The 20,039-nt window shown below is 40.4% G+C and overlaps 1 protein-coding gene across 2 annotated transcripts in view; it reads right to left on the minus strand.

Moving 5' to 3' along the window:
- The window catches only part of LOC133088748 (protein argonaute-4), a 34,929-nt gene extending 15,187 nt beyond the window's left edge, over window positions 1–19,742 (minus strand). The window contains exons 1-11 of one of the 2 annotated variants that reach the window (XM_061186800.1): window positions 19,524–19,742; window positions 12,138–12,303; window positions 7,402–7,522; window positions 5,683–5,864; window positions 5,368–5,504; window positions 5,141–5,275; window positions 4,365–4,452; window positions 2,027–2,174; window positions 1,665–1,784; window positions 1,391–1,519; window positions 1,016–1,149 (exon numbers count right to left, since the gene is read on the minus strand). In XM_061186800.1, coding sequence (XP_061042783.1) covers window positions 1,016–1,149; window positions 1,391–1,519; window positions 1,665–1,784; window positions 2,027–2,174; window positions 4,365–4,452; window positions 5,141–5,275; window positions 5,368–5,504; window positions 5,683–5,864; window positions 7,402–7,522; window positions 12,138–12,303; window positions 19,524–19,542 — 1,379 coding nt within the window. In that variant the 5' untranslated portion in view covers window positions 19,543–19,742. Of the gene's footprint in view, window positions 1–1,015; window positions 1,150–1,390; window positions 1,520–1,664; window positions 1,785–2,026; window positions 2,175–4,364; window positions 4,453–5,140; window positions 5,276–5,367; window positions 5,505–5,682; window positions 5,865–7,401; window positions 7,523–12,137; window positions 12,304–19,073; window positions 19,100–19,523 lie in introns of those variants that run through there. The other variant, XM_061186801.1, reaches the window with a different exon arrangement.
- Between the last annotated feature and the right edge of the window lie 297 nt (window positions 19,743–20,039).

Genomic DNA, 20,039 nt, shown 5'->3' on the forward strand with positions numbered 1-20,039 from the left:
TTCTGTAAATTCTTAGCCAAATTTAGAAACAAATAAACAAACAAACAAAAAACCCCCATCTTTAACTGGTTGCCAAAAATAGCCTGGAAGTTGTATCACTAATTATAATGCAGAAGACTCTGTATTATTAAACTATCAGATTATCATTTTGAATTTTTAAATAATTGTGCCTCAGCTGGGTCTCAGGGCCTAGAATAGCATTCCTGTTCAAAGATTTTTTTAAACATTCAAGTCAGTAATTCCGGACTGAAGAAAAAAGCAAGGTCAAAATTTCAGGTAACGTGTATTTTGGTAAGCCAGGTACAAGAATAGTTGGGTAAGCTTGTGTTCAGCTGAGAACACAGAAACACACTGTCACAAAGTCACCATATTTAGGATGACATTCAAACTTGTAATAGATTTGATTCAATAACGATGTCAAAAGAAATCATCACTTTAAGAAAAAGCAAAACTCATGGTCAAGTTTTAAATTTTGGATTTGTAGAAAGCTTTCAGAATGATTTGTTTTCTGCATTTGCCAATGTTTTGTAGGATTCCTTTCTTTCACTCCAGTTCCCTTTTCCCGTCATGATTTTTCCACCCTTTTCACTAACTTCCTGTATATAGATAACTGCAGCTGTAAGATGTGAACCAATGATCTTAGTCAGTGACCCTGCAGCAAAACAAGCTCTCTAGTATACTGTAATGATTAAAAATGAACTAGTTTTTATCTTAGCTGAAAAGATACAATTACCCCAAAGGAAGCTTCTCTAAGAACTCAAGAATTTGCCAATCGGCACTGCTTCAGCCTTGTTAGTCACAAATTTCTGCTCTAAATGTAGGAAGCTGCGTCAGATTCTTAATGTAATTCCCAAGTCTGCGATTTACTATAAGAACAAGGTCTTTTTCCTATAGCCAGATGGTGTCACTATAGGAGTCTGGGATTCAGTGCCAGTGTACACAGCACATTCACATAAAGATGATATTTTCATATCTGGAAGGGATATTACTAAGCTGAAAATATGAAGATACTCACTTTAGTAAATCTTCCCTACATTGTTTCTGAGGCGCAAAACAAGCAACTGCCCAAACTTTAATTTCAATGCCAGCATAAAACTGCTTTCCTCGCATGTCCCAGACACCCTGGTTGGGTGTGGCTACCGTTTTATTCTTTAAAAAAAAAAAACACAAAAAAAGAAACAAAAGAAAAGAGAAAAGACATTACAATCTAAGGCCATTTTAAAGTTGATGAGGGGATAAACAAAACTCTATTTGATATTAGCCAAAAGACAAAAAGCAATAATGAGCAAAGCTATGAGTAAATTCAGTGTGGTGTAGTGGAAAAACCCTGGATTCATCCCTTTTTGATTGGTTGTTGGAAGAAGCTTGCTGAATAAAATAAAAAGCTTACCCGGCCTCCGTATTGCAGCATTGGTGCTGGAAGTACCCTGCCTGTGAGCTCAGTCATTTCATTGTGGACAACAATACCAAATTCTTTAAGATATGGATCAGGTCCACCAACCATGCTGTTACTCTTCACCTAAAGAACAGGAAAGCCTGCATATATAAAAACCAAAGAGTAACTGTGTCCCATCAGGCATTTTCTATTGTTTTTTTTTGTTTTTTGTTTTTCGTTTTTTTCCCATCTGAAAGCTAGCTTATCTTAAAGACCATGCCTTACTGACCAGTCTACTGATTTCTTCCTGTCTGTCAGGAGCAGATCTTGCTGTGGCTTTGATCATCGTGGAAGTCTGATTGTCCGTGAGCTTCTTTATACATCGTTGTCCTGCCACTATATTACAAACCTACCAAGAGGCAAAGAGGAATTAGTTTGTGTAATGGGCTTCTATATCTTAAGCCTTTGCTGAACTGTACCTTACATCTTCCATTTCCAAAAAAATGAAAATTCTGTTATATGGTGAAGTTATCTGTCCAAAGTATTTTAGAGATTACTATTAAATTCTATCACTAGTTTAGAACATTTCTTTTTTAAAAAACACATTCAAGAGATTGGCAGATTGGCAAAAGAAAATTTAGTTTAGCTTACCTCAAGTGGCAAGTATGTATGCTTTTGTTCTTGTCCCACCTGGAGACAGGGAAGATGCGGGTATTTCAGTTGCAGACTATACTTTTGCTTAAAATATTGAGCTACTGTACATTCCATTGCTTGCCCATTTTCTAGCTGTAAGGGAAAACTATAAAAGAGAATGTCTTTTTAGAAATTTCTTCAAGTTCTTTTTTTTTTTTCAAATAAGCAAACAAACAAAAGCCTACTAACATTTTCTACCTTGACTTAAAAAAAAAGGTCAATCTTTATTTGCCCATTTTCACTTAAGCCATTTTAGGGTTTAATCAGGATAGCGATTTTGTTGGAATTTTCCATGTTTGTTTGTTGAAGCTAAGATGAGAACATTTTTAATTAAAATGGAAAAAGAATTTAAATCAAGAAGAAGCCGCAGAACCAGAAAATACACAGACTTACTAGAGAGGTCAGTTAACACCTACAGATACAAATACAATCTCTTGCTGGCTTCTTAGAGATGAGTAAATTCAAATAAGGTCCTGGGTCATCCACAGATGATAACTTAAGATAACTTTTGATAAAATGAATGTAGCACAGTTACTGGGGCCACATCTTCAGATCCCCAAACCAGGACAAACATATGTGGATTTGGAGGCCACAAGACCAGATACATGAACTTGAGACTGTGTCAAGATATTTGGTATAAACTGGGGAGCAGGATTTAAGAGACTCTCCTGATTTCGCTCTTCCAGTGGACAAATTATCTCAAACACTTGGCACAATAATTACTTTAATCTTGCTTTCTTAGCTGTTAATGGCCCACAAAGTAATAATGCAGTGAGGATCACCTATGTGATATTTAAATGTATGTGCTTTTAATTTTCATGCAAAGATGATATAGTTCTATAAGTATAGTTATTCTTACAGGGTACTGTGAAGTAATTATATAATGAGAAAGATAGTTCTTTTTGAAACAAATGCTATAATTCTCAATAGTGACTTCATTTTTTTTCCTTAGAGAATGAAGTCAATGGTATAACATGAAGAATATATGGAACATCACTTTACAACTCAAGAAATTCATGTGATGTGTACATGAGTTCATACTGAAGAATTTATTCAAATCAGACTGAATTTATATACTACATTTATCCAGAGGCCACCCCAAAATTTCAGTTATCTAGAACAAAGCCCTCCAGGTGATTTTGATGTACACTTGTTTGAAAAAGCCTTCTGAGTGAGGAAAATAATGTAAAGTTAATATAGTTAAGTTTATGCTCTTTACTTAGAAAAACCAATATTCATATTTATGTCAGACATGAGTTTAATGATCTTGATTACAAGAATAAAACTTACATATATGGTAATTTAAAAAGCACTTTAATATATATTTTCTCATTAGGTATAGCTCACAGTGGACTAGAAGGTGGGTGATTAGAAAACTGAGATTGCATGAGCACAAATGAATGTGCTGCTGGAGGCATACCATACACACTGACAGCTGGAAGAAGTGACAGCTAGCTACAAAAGGGGGGAGAAAAATCCACATAAAGCACAAAGCAATATATATCTTCCCATGACAGCTTTTATGACTTACAGGCCTTAATAGATCCTTCAGGCCATGCATTGAGAATTACAACACTAGAATAAATGATGTTCATAATGATGACTCTGCATCATTATATAAAAGTTGATCTATGTTTAGCATACTCTGTTTAAGAGGTGAAATGACTTCCCTGGTGGCGCAGTGGATAAGATCTGTGCTCCCAATGCAGGGGGCCCGGGTTCGATCCTTGGTTAGGGAACTAGATCCCACATGCATGCCACAACTAAGAGTTCACAGGCCACAACTAAGGAGCCCGTGTGCCGCAACTAAAGAAGCCGGCGAGCTGCAACTAAGACCCGGTGCAACCAAATAGAGAAATAAATATTTTTTAAAAAAGAGAAAGAAAAACTGGCTGGATCATAATTACACTTACAAAAAAAAAAAAAGAGGTGAAATGAATTAAAGGCATGCAATATGTTTTATAAATATTTCTATCAAAAATATTTAAAACATTTTCTATTTTATTTATTTTTAGTTTTTATTTTTTTGACCGCGCTGTGTGCGGCATGTGGCATGCAGGATCTTAGTTCCTTGACCAGAGATCAAACCTGAGCTCCCTGCAGTAGAAGCGTGGAGTCTTAACCAATGGACCACCAGGGAAGTCCCTTAAAACATTTTTAAAGCTTCGGTGCTTTAAAGTGAAGATCTAGGTGATTTTTTAAATTACAATATGGGATACCAATTTCTCAAATTATTATAGTAGCTTCCTTTGTTACAAAAAATATAATGGTACAATTTTAGATGTGGTTAACATACGTCTGATGACTGGCTGGCCGTCTAGTCACATTACACACTCGATATTTTCGTTTCATCTGTCCACAGTGGGTCACCTCAACTTTAAGACCTGAAGTCAAAACAGTCAAAAGAGCAGTATTAATTAAAATCACAGTGACAAGAAAATACTCAAAGGTTGTCTTCAGAAAGGCATAGCATTGTACAGGACAAAAGTTGCAAGGATATGGGAACAATTTCATCATGCATAGGCAAAAAAGCCTCAGCCAAGCAGAAAAAATTAGAACCCAGATGACTTAAGACTTGCAACCTACTTTGATGTATTACTTCATTCAATAAGTATCTATCAAGCATCAACTATGTTTTGGTGCTTATTCTTGGGTCTGGAGATAGCCCTAATGAAGCTTATGGTATAATGAGAGAAGATAGCTAACAGGTAAAGAAGCAAAGAAACTCTGAGAATAAATGAACTTGTGTTATTTTATTAAAATGGAAGTTTTCAAGTAAGTAAAAGTAACAGTTACTAAGTTCCCGACATGTGCCAGGTACTGTGCTACTGTATAAAGAAGCTTTATGCACTTAGTTGCATTTAATTCTCACAACAATCTTACAAGATACACATTATCTTTATCTTAGAGATGAATAAACTAAGGCTCACAGTGGTTAAATAACTTGCCCAAAGTCCCAATGATAGAACTGGCAGGAATGGGATTGATGCCCAGGTGTGTCTGACTGCAAGACCATGTTCCTTGCACCATGCTGAGCTGCCTCTCCAAGACCACAGTAATGCAAATTCCTACCTCTGATTTCTTTGGTAAACTTGACACGCTGGGAGTCTGTTAGAGGTTTGGTCTGTTCATTGATGTTCTGAATGTCTAAAACCTCACACATGAACTCAATGATAGGCTGAGCCCGGTAGAAAGCAGTTGCAGATACTAACAAACAGAGAAGGATACTTAGCTTCAGGGAAAGGGAAAAGACCAAAAAACCAGCCAAAAGAGTAAAGGGTAAAGAGAGTTCCACCTACCATCAATATTCAGCATCATATTCCACATGGCAGGTCTCACAGACTGATGAAAGCCAAACCAAACCTCCCTGCCCCCTCCCAGAGGGTGGTAGTAACCTTCAGGAGGTGAGAAAAAGGAGCGACCCACTGGAGTGTACCTGAAGAAACAAGAGTTTGCATGTTTCACAATAAAAACTTGAAAGAGTCTTTCATTTCACTCTCAATTTTGTAAACTGAAACCAAGTTTGAACTATGACTTATGCAGAAACCTTTCAATGTCTCCAATGCAACCTAGCAAAAAAAGTCTGACATTTGTAGCAAAGAATTCAAACTAACCTCATGGAGGGAAGGTGTCTTGTGATAACATCAAGTGCTTGAACTGAGTCATCTGGGACTTCATTCAAGTGCCCAGCCAAAGCTTCTAAAAGCAACTGAAGGCTCACAACTGATACCCACTGAACAGACACTTTAAAGGTCTGGTCTTTACCCTCACCTGGAAGGGTCACTTCCATATCAACCTAAGGAAAAATACATAAAATACATACACATACATATTTACAAAGGCTGAGACATCCCAGGAATATTCATATAGTATATGCATAAGGATGTTTAACACTTTCTATAATTGCAAAACACTGGAAACAACCTACGTTGCATCAGTAGAGGAATAATTTAATATTGAATATTATGTAAAGTTAAAAATAAGGTAGATGCTACAACATGGATGAACCTTGAAAACATTATGCTAAGTGAAATAAATAGCCAGACATAAAATGACAAATACTATATGATTCCACTTATATGAGGTACCTAGAATAGTTAAATTCATAAATACAGAAAGTAGAATAGCGGTTACCAGGGATAGGGGAGGAGAAAATGGGGAGTTATTGTTTAATGGGCACAGAGTTTGAGTTTGGGATGATGAATAGTTCTAGAGATGGCTAGTGGTCACAGTTGCATAACAATGTGAATATATTTAATGCCACTGAATTGTACACTTAAAAACGGTTAAAATAGTAAATTTTATGTTATATATATTTTACCACAATAAAAAAATTGAATTAAAAAAATAAGGTAGATTTAAATGTACAGAAATGCAAAGATCTCCCAGGCATATTGTTAAATGAAAAAATAAATCATAGAACAATATCAAACAAATAAGAATATATATATAGGGACTTCCCTGGTGGTGCAGTGGTTAAGAATCCACCTGCCAATGCAGGGGACACGGGTTCGAGCCCTGGTCCGGGAAGATCCCACGTGCCACGGAGCAACTAAGCCCGTGCGCCACAACTACTGAGCCTGCGCTCTAGAGCCCGCGAGCCACAACTACTGAGCCCACGTGCCACAACTACTGAAGCCCACGTGCCTAGAGCCCAAGCTCCGCAACAAGAGAAGCCACCACAATGAGAAGCCCGCGCACCGAAACGAAGAGTAGCCCCTGCTCACTGCAACTAGAGAAAGCCCGCGCGCAGCCAAAAATATAAATAAATAAATAAATTTATTTAAAAAAAAAAGAATATATATAAATAGCTAAGGCACAAAAAAATATATGAAAGGATATATACTGAACTATTATAGTAGTTTCCTCTGAAAGTGAAAATGGGATTGAGGGTACAGGCACGTTGGGAGGCAGGAAACCATAGCATTTCTAGATTGTCTGAATAAGGTTATAATGAGTATATATTTATGTATTGCTTTTAAATTTTTAAAACAAATGTCTTAAGTTATTGTGGTATTAAAAATATTTTCATAAGTGGGTGTTATATAATATTCTACAAGTTATAAAAATTCCACTCTTCAGATTCAGGTGGCACTTTAACACTGTGAGAAATCCGGAATATACGTAAAGATGACATAATCAACCTAAATTCTAATGCTCAATTATTGGTTAACTAAGGGACAAGAGAATATGGACAGAATAACAAATCTATCATCAGCATGAGAAACAACTTTAAGCGTTGAATTGTTATTAGAAAGGGAAACACTGTTGTCCTATGTAATTACTACTAAATGACATATGTCTAATCAATATTTCTTGCTGTTAACACTTACCCTCTCCCGTCCAATTGGCAGTGGATGTGCTGTGTACATGTTTCTTTTGCCATCATAGCCAGGCTGCCGATCACCAAATACCTGCATCTTGAAGTGTCGCACCATTGTATCTACTACGTCCCTTAACAGTAATGGAGATAGTGTAGGTTAGCTCTGAGAAGCGGTGGTGAACAGTAAGGAAACTATCACCATACCTTAATCATCTAAATTCAGTTCAAAACTCCTTGGAAAAAGTAACAGTTAAAGTTACAACTGACTCAAGTAATTAGAAAAATAGTTAACTAAAGAAAGGTAGGCAAGTGAACAAAAGCAATCATGAGATGACAACAAAAAGGAGGGAATAAAAGGAAGAAGAGAATAAACTTTATAGCATCCTCTCAAATTCTTGCTTTCCAAAATCCTCTCCTATGATAAATAGAGCCTTATAAGAATAACCTGTCTTAGGTATCTAAGTTTGGTATGTTCATAACTGAACAATGATAAGTGTGTTATCAAATAAGCATCCTTATTCAAGTATACTGGCTTTGGAAAAGAGAGTGAGCAGAATTCAGAAATCTGGGGATCAATAAATCTAAGATGCATCAAAATCAAAGGACTAAGTCAACCCCTTTGATAATGCTAGAAATTTACTATTCTTCATACTGTCTTGTTATATTCCAAACTGCTTCCAAGCAGTATAGAAAAGGGAATGTCGTAAAATATCCTCATTCCGTAAAGATTACCAATGTAGTTTCTTTCTGTTTAGAAAGAAAGCCTTTCTCTCAATCGAGCATGAATAGCTTTATTTAAATGTTTCTGCATATATGCCGGATCACACTGTATGCAGGCTCTGAAACAAATGCAGCTGTGGGGGAACCAGAGTCTACAGTTTAAGATGGACAGATCTGGGTCTGTGCGATTTTGGAATGCTAGCGTCAATGAAAAGTCAGGTGCTATGTCTTACCAACATTAGTGAGCCCCATGTAGGGGAACTGTACCTTAAAATACATCACAACTAGCTAAGGCATTAATATTACTACAAATGAAATCTGTGGGAAAGTCACATGTTTTCAAACCAAATCATGCAACTGAAAAAAACTGATGGAGAAATATAGTCTCATACATTCCCAATTTTAAAAAGCTGACTTAAGAACAGTATATTTGGGGCTTCCCTGGTGGCACAGTGGTTGAGAATCTGCCTGCCAATGCAGGGGACACGGGTTTGAGCCCTGGTCTGGGAAGATCCCACATGCCGCAGAGCAACTGGACCCGTGAGCCACAACTACTGAGCCTGCGCGTCTGGAGCCTGTGCTCCGCAACAAGAGAGGCCGCGACAGTGAGAGGCCCGCGCACCACGATGAAGAGTGGCCCCCACTCGCCGCAACTAGAGAAAGCCCTCGCACAGAAATGAAGACCCAACACAGCCAAAAATAATAAATAAATAAATAAATAAAAATAAAAAATAAATAAATACAGGCTGTTGTTAACTGACAAGAGGCTTGAGCTTATTTATAAAAAAAAAAAAAAAAGAACAGTATATTTTCAGACTGGAAGGGTAATTTATCTTACTTTCTTAAAATGTAACCATAAAGTTTTACAGTAAAAAACATATTTTCACCTCTATTCTCATTTAACCTTCACAACAACCTTGTGAGACAAGCAGGGCAATAATTATTGTCCTCATATTAAAGAGAAAAAATAAAAATTCAGAATGGGTAAGTAAACTGCCCCTGGTCACACAATGATTAAGTGGCAGAGCTGTATGATGTTGGACAAGTTACTTAATCTCTCAAATCTGTTTCTTCATTTGTAAAATTATGGTAATCATAACACCCACCACAAAAGTTGTCGTATTAAGTGAATAAATAGACACAGAATATTTAGAACAGTGCTTGTCATGCAATAAGCCTACTGCTTGCAGGACATTTGATCCTGTCCAAAACATTCATAAGACATTTGGTCCATCCTAAAAGGTCCTTGATATTTGGTCATATTTGGTCCTGTCCAAAATGTCCATGGAGACATTTGGTCCACACCAAAAGGTCCTTGATATTCACTTCTGTCCAAAACAAAAATTTGGCATGGGCCAAATATGCTCACGGACGTTTTGAATAGGACCAAATTTCAGGGACCTTTTGACGTAGACCAAATGTCTTATCGATATTTTGGACAAGACTAAATGGCTGCTAACCAGCCTACTTACTCTGGTATGCTCAAGGATAACACTCCAGGAATCTTCCTCTCTCCTGAATCATCAAATTTTTCCACTCTACTGAATTACTGCCTTCAGCATATAAATATGCTATAATTTCTTCATCTTAAAAAAAAATTGAAATTTCCTGATCCCATTTCCTCCTCGTCTGAACATTCCATTTCTCTGCTCCCCATTGCATCAAAATCCCTTGACAGAGCTGTCTCTAATTGCTCTTCTCCTTTCTCTCTTCAATCTTCTCTAGTGAGGCTTTTCCTCCACCAAAGCTACTCTTATCAAGCTCCCCAGTGAGCTCCACATTGCGAAATTCAATGCTCCTCAAACATTAGACGATCAATTCTTTCAGCTTAAAACATCTTCTTCCCTTGCCTCCTCACTCTGCCCTGGTTATCTCTCATCCCAGTGGCCTCTCCATGCCAGTCTCCGTGCTGATTCTTCCTCATCTCCCCATTTGTAAGTATTGAGTTACCTCAGGACTCAGTCTTGAAATCTTATTTTCTTTAACCACACTCACTTCCTACATGGTCTCACCCAGTCTCATGGCTTTACCACCAATATGCTGATGACTTTCAAATGTTTGTCTCCAGCCTGGACCTTTCTGCTGAGTCCAACCTCATGTATTCAACTTCCTGCTCAACATCTTCACTGGGATGTCCAATAGACATCTCTATCCTAACATGGCCAAAAAACAGATATCCTGATCTGTCAACCCTGTTGGCCTCTCCCATAGTTTTCCCCGGCCCGATAAATGGCAACTCCATCTTTCCATCCGCTCAGGACAAAAACCCTGGAATCAATGATGAGTCATTTCTTTCATACCTCCTGTTCAATCCATCAACAAATCTTGTTGACACTACCTTGAAAATATCTGTAGTCTCTGACCAGTTTTTATCACTATCACTTTTACTACCCAAGTTCAAGCCACCATCATTTTTCACCTGAATCATTACACATGCCTCCTAATTGATTTCCCTGCTTTTCACCCTTACCTGCTAGGGTTCATTTTCAACACAGCAGCCAAAATGATCCATTAAAAATCTAAGTTAGTCATATCAAATGTCTACTCAAAACCTATCTAATCAGAGTAAACACTAAAGTTCTATGACCGCCTACAAGCCTCTGCAATGATAAGGCCCTTTGGAGTTTCTCTATCACTCTCCCCCTCACTCACTCCAGCAATACAGGCTTTATCTGCTATTCCTTGAATATACCACGCAAGCTGCTGCCTCTGCCTGGGACTCTTGTCATGTAGATATCCCTCACCTCCTCTAGGTTTCTCCTCAAATGTCACTTTTCAGTGAGCTCTTCCCTAACTATACTATTAAAATATTACATATATATGTGTGTGCGTGTACCCATATATATACATACACATGCATTCACACAAACATCTTACATAATATATATGTAACATATATACAAAATATATACGTATTTACAATATACATAAATACTATATATACTATATGTATGTGTGTGTGTATATATATATATATATGTAAAATCAGTGGCCCATCCTCCATCCCTATCTTCCATCCCTGTTTTATTTTTCTTCACAGCAGTTATCATCAACTAACAAATAATATGTTTTGTTTGCTTATTCATTTATTTTTGGACTTTTCCCCCATTAGAATATAAGTTCCTCAAGGGTAGGAACTTTTGCCTGTTTGTTCATGTTGTATTCCCAGAACATAGAACAATACCTGATACACAATGAGCATCCAACAGAATATATGTCAAATGGATCAATATTAGCCATTGCCACCACTTCTGTTATTATTGATTTCAGTTATACAACAGCCAAACAATTAAGGGCTTGCATGAGATTGAACTATACCAGAAAGCCAAATAATTGATCTGTAATGAGAAAAAAAAACCAAGCCACAAAGAAATACTTCACTTGACAGCAAGAGCATCCTTGGAAAGGCAAGAACTATAATATTAAGGACTGCCTGAATATCACAGCATGAAAACAGAGAAAAGGAAAGTGGGTGATCTCAGCACACTGTAAGAACATCTGCTATAGGGCTATATTCACTATTGGTAAATTCCTGTCATACAGACCACAATGCTTAAATCATCTTATCTAGACCCCTCTTGGATAATGCTAGAATTAAACAGAGCTTCTGAGTTTACGTTCTTCAATACCCCAAGATGATTCTTCTGTCTTTACACTTATATTTTTCTCATGTCCAATACCAACACATGATAATAAAATTTGAATTTCCAGATAGTTCTATTTTCCATAGACACCAGTGGCTTCACCTATTTTTATAAATTTCTGCTACCTTTGGACAGTGAAAGAGTGACCTTTCTTCTTCATTCATTAAGTATTTACTGACTGAACAATGATGTATCCTGCATTCTGCTAGAATCTGTGGAGGATAACCAAGTATGAGACAGCAAACCTGCTATCAAGAAACTTAACATCTTAGAGGAAAAAAAAAAGCCTACATGTTCAAAGAGTTTAGAGAACAATACGATTCATAATAAACAAATTACATGTATTTAAACGTATAAGAAGCCTACTCTTTCTAATCCTTACCTGTTGACTCTACGAGGCCGTTTTTCTGGTTTAATATCCACGTCATAGTGATACACATCTATTTTAGGAATCTGAACCTGAAAATGATTGGCTAACAGTCGAATTGGTTTTCCAACAGTTCCAAGGCCAGGACGACGAGGTGGCTGAAACAGGCTGGTTGGAGGTCCTGAAGAGAATGAAAGATATTTGATGTGTTACTTGTTTGTGAAGGATAATATTCCCCTCATGATCATGATGATGATGATAATAGCTACAGTTGGAAATTCCCTGGTGGTCCAGCGGTTAGGACTGTGCACTCTCACTGCCAAGGACCGGGGTTCAATCCCTGGTCCAGGAACTAAATTCCCACAAGCCACGCAGCACGACCCAAACAAAACAAAAATAGCTACAATTATTGAGATCTTATTATTCACTGAACATACTCTGATATACAAAGGTCAAAAGTTTTTTGACCTAAGATTCTCTAGATTTCTAAATATTTTGCCATGTTGTTATTATTCTGAATATGGGGGATGTCAACATTAGACACAGTATGATGAACCCTCAGAAGCAATCTACTGTCTAAAACCTTTTAACAGCATCAGTAGGTCTACAGCTAGGCTTACAAAATTATATGCATTTAAAAATAAAACCATCTCGGACTTCCCTGGTGGTGTGGTGATTAAGAATCTGCCTGCCAATGCAGGGGACACGGGTTGGAGCCCTGGTCTGGGAAGATCCCACATGCAGTGGAGCAGCTAAGCCCGTGCACCACAACTGAGCCTGCACTCTAGAGCCCACGTGTCACAACTACTGAAGCCCACGTGCCACAACTACTGAAGCCCACGTGCCACAACTACTGAAGCCCGCGTGCCTAGAGCCTGTGCTCTGCAACAAGAGAAGCCACCACAATAAGAAGCCTGCGCACCGCAATGAACAGCAGCCCCTGCTCGCCGCAACTAGAGAAAGCCCCTGCGCAGCAACGAAGACCCAACGCAGCCAAAAATAAATAAATAAATTTATTAAATAAATAAATAAATAAAACTATCTCTAAACTCTGGGGGCCATCACCAGTTCAGGCTGAAGATGATCCATTAATCCTCCATAAATTAGCCTGTATTATTATAGTTTGTACAGACTGTAGGAGATTAAACAGCAGCTATATTTATCAATTTAATTGCTAACTTACATAGTGAAACAACACCAATAATGCTAGACTTTCTTGCTTATAACGTGATATTTTAAAAATCTGGACAGTCTGATGTTTCCTGATCAAGATCTAGTTCATTTCTTCAACAAACATTTATTCATTTATTATATGTCTAACATGTACTGTGGACTCAGGAAAAAGACAGAGCCTCTGCCTTCAAGGAACTTACAGTCTAGACAAGTGGTTCTCAACCTGGGGTAGCTTTTGTTCCCCAGTAAACATTTGGCAAATGTCTGGAGACGTTTTTGGTTGTCACAAATTGGGGAGTGATACTGACATGTAGTGAGTAGGGGCCAGGGATACAGCTAAACATCCTATAATGCACAGGTCAGCCCCCCAAAACAAAGAAGTATTCAGTCCAAAGTATCAAACAGTACTGAGGCTGGGACTTCCCTGGTGGCACAGCGGTTAAGAATCCACCTGCCAATGCCTGGGACATGGGTTTGATCCCTGGTCCAGGAAGATCCCACATGCCTCAGAGCAACTAAGCCCATGCGCCACAACTACTGAGCCCGCGTGCCACAACTACTAAAGCCTGTGCGCCTAGAACCCATGTTCTGCCACAAGAGAAGCCACCGCAATAAGAAGCACGCGCACCGCAACGAAGAGTAGCCCCTGCTCGCCACAACTAGAGAAAGCCCGTGCACAGCAACGAAGACCCAACGCAGCCAAAAATAAATAAATTTTAAAAAAATAAAATTAAAAAAAAACAAAACAGTACTGAGGCTGAGAAACCCTGGTCTAGATACGGCAGTCATTCCAAATTATTCCATTGATGGTTCACAAGATAGTCCATAAAAAGAAAGGATTCCATAAGTTAAAGAAACTGCATATTCCCTCCCCTGCTTAAAATTCCAATGTATACTATCATGTTAAATTCTCTAAGTCATGTAATAAATAAACCTGTTAAACTTTAACTCATCATTTACCTAACTTGCTTTTCCCTAGAACACACCCACACACACACACACTCTTTCTGTTTTTATTTATTTTTTTAGATTTTTTTTTTTGATGTGGGCCATTTTCTTAATATAAATTTATTTATTTTATTTATTTATTTGTGGCTGCGTTGGGTCTTCATTGCTGTGCGCAGGCCTTCTCTAGTTGCAGCAAGCGGGGGCTACTCTTCGTTGCGGTGCACAGGCTTCTCATTGCGGCAGCTTCTCTTGTTGCGGAGCACGGGCTCTAGGTGCGCGGGCTTCAGTAGTTGTGGCTCGCGAGCTCTAGAGCGCAGGCTCAGTAGTTGTGGGGGCTTAGTTGCTCCGCCGCATGTGGGATCTTCCTTGACCAGGGTTTGAACCCGTGTCCCCTGCATTGGCAGGTGGATTCTTAACCACTGCGCCACCAGGGAAGCCCCTGATGTGGGTCATTTTTAAAGTCTTTATTGAATTTGTTATAATACTGCTTCTGTTTTATGTTTTGGTTTTTTGTCCGCTAGGCATGTGGGATCCTAGCTCCCAACCAGGGATCAAACCCGCACCCCCTGCACTGGAATGCGAAGTCTTAACCGCTGGACCATCAGGGAAGTCCCTCTCTCTGTTTTTAAAATCAAACATCTATCAATACTCAGTAGATAAGGATTTAGGGAAACACAGTCTGGGAAATATCTGTCTACAGAAAATCTTACTCCTTTTTGATTATAATGTCAAATGGACACTGGCCTAAAAAATAAACATCTTTTCTGCTATGAATAGGTGTTGAGTAAAGTGAGCTGTGTTTACAAAGGAAAGTTACAACAGGTTTTCTTGTTGCAATGGTATTTCACCAAGAACAAAGACAATTCACTAAGGAGAGAAAACTTTGAAGCAAGAAGCTGTTCTGTCCAACATCACTTAGGAAAATCAAAGCAAACACTTTAATGAAATTTGTGTTGACAGATCACCACCTACTAATTCTTAAAGTCCTGAAAATCTTTTCACGTATTAAATTCACTGTTCCTTCTTCCCCTAAATTATACTCATCCTTCAAAACTCAGGTTGAGTGCAACCTCCTTGGAAAGCCTTTCCAGAATCTCCCAGGCTGGAGGATGCATCTTCTGTGTTCCCAAGACCTTCTGTATAAGGGAGCACTTAGGACAAGTACCTAGAAACAACTTGTTAAATTACTGTCTCCTTCACTAGACTGCAAACTCTTACAAGAAATGGACTTCCAGTTCGTTGTTATCTCAATACCTAATTCAATGACGAGCACATTGTAGTTATTCAATAAACGTTGAACTGAACAGTACCAATAATCCCTGTAGCAGATCCAGGTAGAAACTAAACAGAAACCTAGTCATTTCTAAAACAAAAGAATTGACGGTTATCTTTTCATTAAAACAAAAAAGCACTTAATTTATACTAAAAATATTATTCCTTGGAGTTGAGTTCCACTTCTGGTGAACAAGGGGATCTACTCTTGGTGTGATACGGCATTTATAAACAAGGTGAGAAGCAGATAATAAATAATATCAGAGGTAGACAGGCATACTGAATTAACCCAATTAAATCATATAGAAAAGTCAGCCCTGAATATTCCAAGATATGCTTAAGCAATCTTTGTATCGCAAATCCAGCTTTATGACAGAAATTTGCAAACAGAAATTTGGATCAAATGACTTGCCTAAGGACGTATGTCTAGACTAGGTCTCCTAACTCCAGTTCAGGGCTTTTTCTTCTCCAATTTACTTCACAATCCTATGGCATCTATACCTCTCTAAAGTACTTGATGCCCTTTAAAGAGGCAGAGGCAGAAGAAATGAAGGAAAGGGATTAAGAAGTGGAGAAAAGCAGAGTGTGTTTCTTTTCCATGGCAAGAGAGAAAAGTTAGAAGGTGAGTGATCATTCCTTTTAATAAGTTTAGAAGACTTATTTAGAAAGATATATTCTAAAATTGTTCATCCCCAAAGCTGGTTTCTTTGAATTTATCAAACGACTTATGAAGAAATAAATCACAGTGGCTAAGGCTCTGGAACCAAACTGCCTGAGTTTCAGTCCTGGTTTTACCACTCCCTAACTGCATGACCTAGGGCCAGTTTCTTAGCCAATCTGTGCATCAGTTTCCTTATCTATAAAATGGAGGAGGTATGATAATAATAGCATCCATCTCATAAGGCTACTGTGAGGATCTCATGAGACAATGTATATAAAAGGCTTAACATGGTGCTTCACAATGGTAAGCACTCGATACATGTTAGCTATTATGATTGCGCTTGCATAAATATTATAGTTATTGCTCAAAGGTCTTCATGTGGGGAGCGTCTTCAAAACTTGGTGACAAAGTCAGAGAATGACATCTTCCAAAAAGGTAACAAATATGACTCAACAGAGATTAGATGAAGTCAGCTTAATAGAAGAGGAGGGCATTAGACTAGGAGTCAGATGACCCAGACTCACCCTCACCACTCAGCCTTGAGACCTTGATAAAGTCACTTAAGCTCTCTGAACCTCTTTTCTCATCTGTAAAATGGGGATCATACCTGCCTTGCCTACCTCACAGAGAATTAAATGAGCTAACAGCTAAGAAAGCACTTTCCAAACTGTAAAGCACTGTAAAAATCAATATTACTATTAATATAAGCAAAATAAATGGTAATATAATTAAATATATTTATTTCCAAGTTACTGTTGTCAGAAATCGAAATTGGGTGAGGGAGAGCAGAGCAAGACTAAACATGCTTCAATGATTGTTCAAGCTAGGAGGGAACAGAGCACTAGATCCATGTGCTTTAACAAAGAAGCAGGAAAGCTTCTCTAGGTTCTTAGCCTGGATGAAATATCCCACAAGACTATCAACTCCCTTTGCTCTAATTCCATGCTCAGCAAGCAGCTTCTTGTTATTAATTGGGTTTCCAAGGTACTGTGACACCAAAAAAGGAGTTTGCTAGACAGCAGGCAAGAAAATATTCCAGTCAACGGAAAAGATCTACATGACATTGTGGCTTATTCATTAGTGTCTTATAAATGTGGTTAGTGAGAATTAATTTTCCTCAATCCTGGGTGAAATGATAAGTCCTGCAAAATCTAAAATCAAACCAAAAAGAGAGTCCCTGGGATGTTCCTAACACCGCCAGGTTGATCTATTCCATGAGAAATTTGGTTTGTATACACAGTTACATAGTCTCTTTCAATATCAGCTCATAAATGCAACAGTTGATTCAATTATGACTTTCTAGCAGGGGAGGGAGGGAAGAAACATTTGTTGAGTATCTCCAATGCATTACTATCTACAACAAGACTTCCCACATACATTACATTATTTCAGTCTCACAACAATCTTGCAGCACATAATTATTATTACCCTTATTTTATAGATGCGGAAATGAAAGTTCAAAGGAATTAAGTAATTTGCCCAAGGTTATACAACTATTAAATTACTAGATTGGATTTGAACAGAAGTCTGTTACATTCCTAAAGACCTGATCATGCCTTTAGCCAGGGGACATAGCTGAAGTAACCCGGTGTAATACACTGAGGTTTATCAAATAATATTAATGTGACAAAACCAATTTATTTTTAAAAGGCATATGAAATTTGACTACGAAGTCCTTTAAAAAATACTCTAAGGGGCTTCCCTGGTGGCGCAGTGGTTAAGAATCCGCCTGCCAATGCAGGGGACACGGGTTTGAGCCCTGGTCCGGGAAGATCCTACATGCCTCGGAGCAACTAAGCCCGTGCGCCACAACTACTGAGCCTGTGCTTTAGAGCCCGCGAGCCACAACTACTGAAGCCCGCGTGCCTAGAGCCCGTGCTCCGCAACAAGAGAAGCCACCGCAACGAGAAGCCCACGCACCACAACGAAGAGTAGCCCCTGCTCACTCCAACTAGAGAAAGCCATGCACAGCAACGAAGAACCAAAGCAGCCAAAATAAATTAATTAATTTTAAAAAAACCCCAAAACTCTAGGGACTTCCCGGGCAGTCCAGTGGTTAAGACTTCGCCTTCCAGTGCAGGGGGTGGGGGGTTGGATCCCTGGTCCAGGAGCTAAGATCCCACATGCCTCGTGGCCAAAAAACCAAAACATAAAACAGAAGCAATACTGTAATAAATTCAATAAAGACTTAAAAAAAATACTCTAAGCAGCAAATTAAAGTGGAGTTGAATCATTCAGCTATGTAAACAAGTTTCAAGTAAACAAACTTGCAAAGTTTCCAAACTCAAATTGTAGACTGAGTTTTCTATGCGCTAAAAAAATGAAATGCTCTACAACTAAGTCTACTATGTAGGTAAGGTATGATATTAAAGTTAATTCTAACACAGCCCCTAAACCCTGCCCTACTTAGCCAAGACATCAGAAACTTGTTGGGGTTCCAGGTGGGAGCAGCAGACTCCAATCTGCAGGGCATTTGTTACAACTTGGAATGGTTCTTCTTGTTTGGGCAGAGTCGGGGAGATAACCAGAGGCCATTCATAATACAGTTTCCAAAGCACTTTCTCCTTCATTTGATCCTCACAACTACTTCTAACCCAATTAGAAGATACTCGGAGTATTAAAGCCTGAGCTGGAGCCTCTGGCTGGTAACTCGCCTGTCACTGAGGAGCTACGACAGACCACTCTGGGTCTCTTGCACAGACTGACAGGTAGACAGAGGCAGAAGACCACACTCCCCAAGACTTCAGGGCCTTTGAGAAAGGGTGGACACTTTGCCCCTTGGCCTTCGGGGCTAATGAGAAGTGTTTAGGGGAAGTTCTCATTCTTCCTTATCTGAGGGCTCTGGACTGTCTGTCAGTGCAAAGAAAAATAGGGGTGCGGCCCCAAGCCAAGAATACCCCTGGTAGTAGATGGTGGAGTCCTTCCCGGTCCGGTCCGGTCCGGTCCGGTCCGGTCCGGGCCAGGCCTCCGCTGCGCACCTGGCACAGATCGCGTCCCTTCTGAAGCCCAAACTGGCCTCGCCTCCACCCTGGAGCACAGACCACCTCCCTGAGGTTGGGTCGGGTCTCCCTGAGACCTGGGGACGCGGGTCACCTTCCTCGGTGACCTCGTTCCTTCCTTAGACCTCGAGAACTGGCTCAGCAATCCAGGCTGGGGCGCGGAACCCGCCCCCGCCGAGGCCAGGGTCAGCTCCCTCCGCCTTGTGCAATGGGGTCCCCCTCCCCCAGGCCTGACGGCCCAACCCAGGCACGCACAAGCCGATGGGGGCCACGGGGAGCTGCCTGCCCGCCCGCCCACCCACCCGTCCCCGGGTCCGGTCCTGGTCCCGGCCCGAGCGTCCTCCTCACCGGGTCCCAGCGCCTCCATGGCGGCGGCGGGGGACGCCTCGCCGCGGTCCCCGGCGCCTCCCGCTCCGGACCCCGCCGCCGCCGCCGCCGCCGCCACCGCCGCCGCGTAACGCTTGATCTCCGGAATATTGGCGCTATGGGGGCGCCGCGGAGACGCGGGCGCTAAGCAAGGGGCGGCGGCGGCGCCCGGCCCGGGGACAGGGACCCGGCTCCCGCGGCTCTTCCGGCCTCAGCGACAACAAAAACAATCCCCGCCGCCGCCGCCAGCGGGAGCGGGAGCGGGAGCCAGCGCGCGCGCCCGTCGGGCGGGGAGAGGGCGCGGGGCGCGCGCGGCCAGGGGTCCCGGCTCACGGAGGGGGCGTGCACAGCTCCGAAAGCCGGGTCCACCCGGCCCGGCGTGGGGCAGGGGCGGGGGTGGGCGAGCGCGCGCCCTCAGGGGGCAGCGCCCAGAGGACGTGTCGGGGGCGCGCCCGCCCGCCCGCACTGCACTGTAGCCCAGGGAGGCCTTCCCCGGCG

Source organism: Eubalaena glacialis, chromosome 3 (genome assembly GCF_028564815.1).
Source record: "Eubalaena glacialis isolate mEubGla1 chromosome 3, mEubGla1.1.hap2.+ XY, whole genome shotgun sequence".
Taxonomy (NCBI): domain Eukaryota; kingdom Metazoa; phylum Chordata; class Mammalia; order Artiodactyla; family Balaenidae; genus Eubalaena; species Eubalaena glacialis.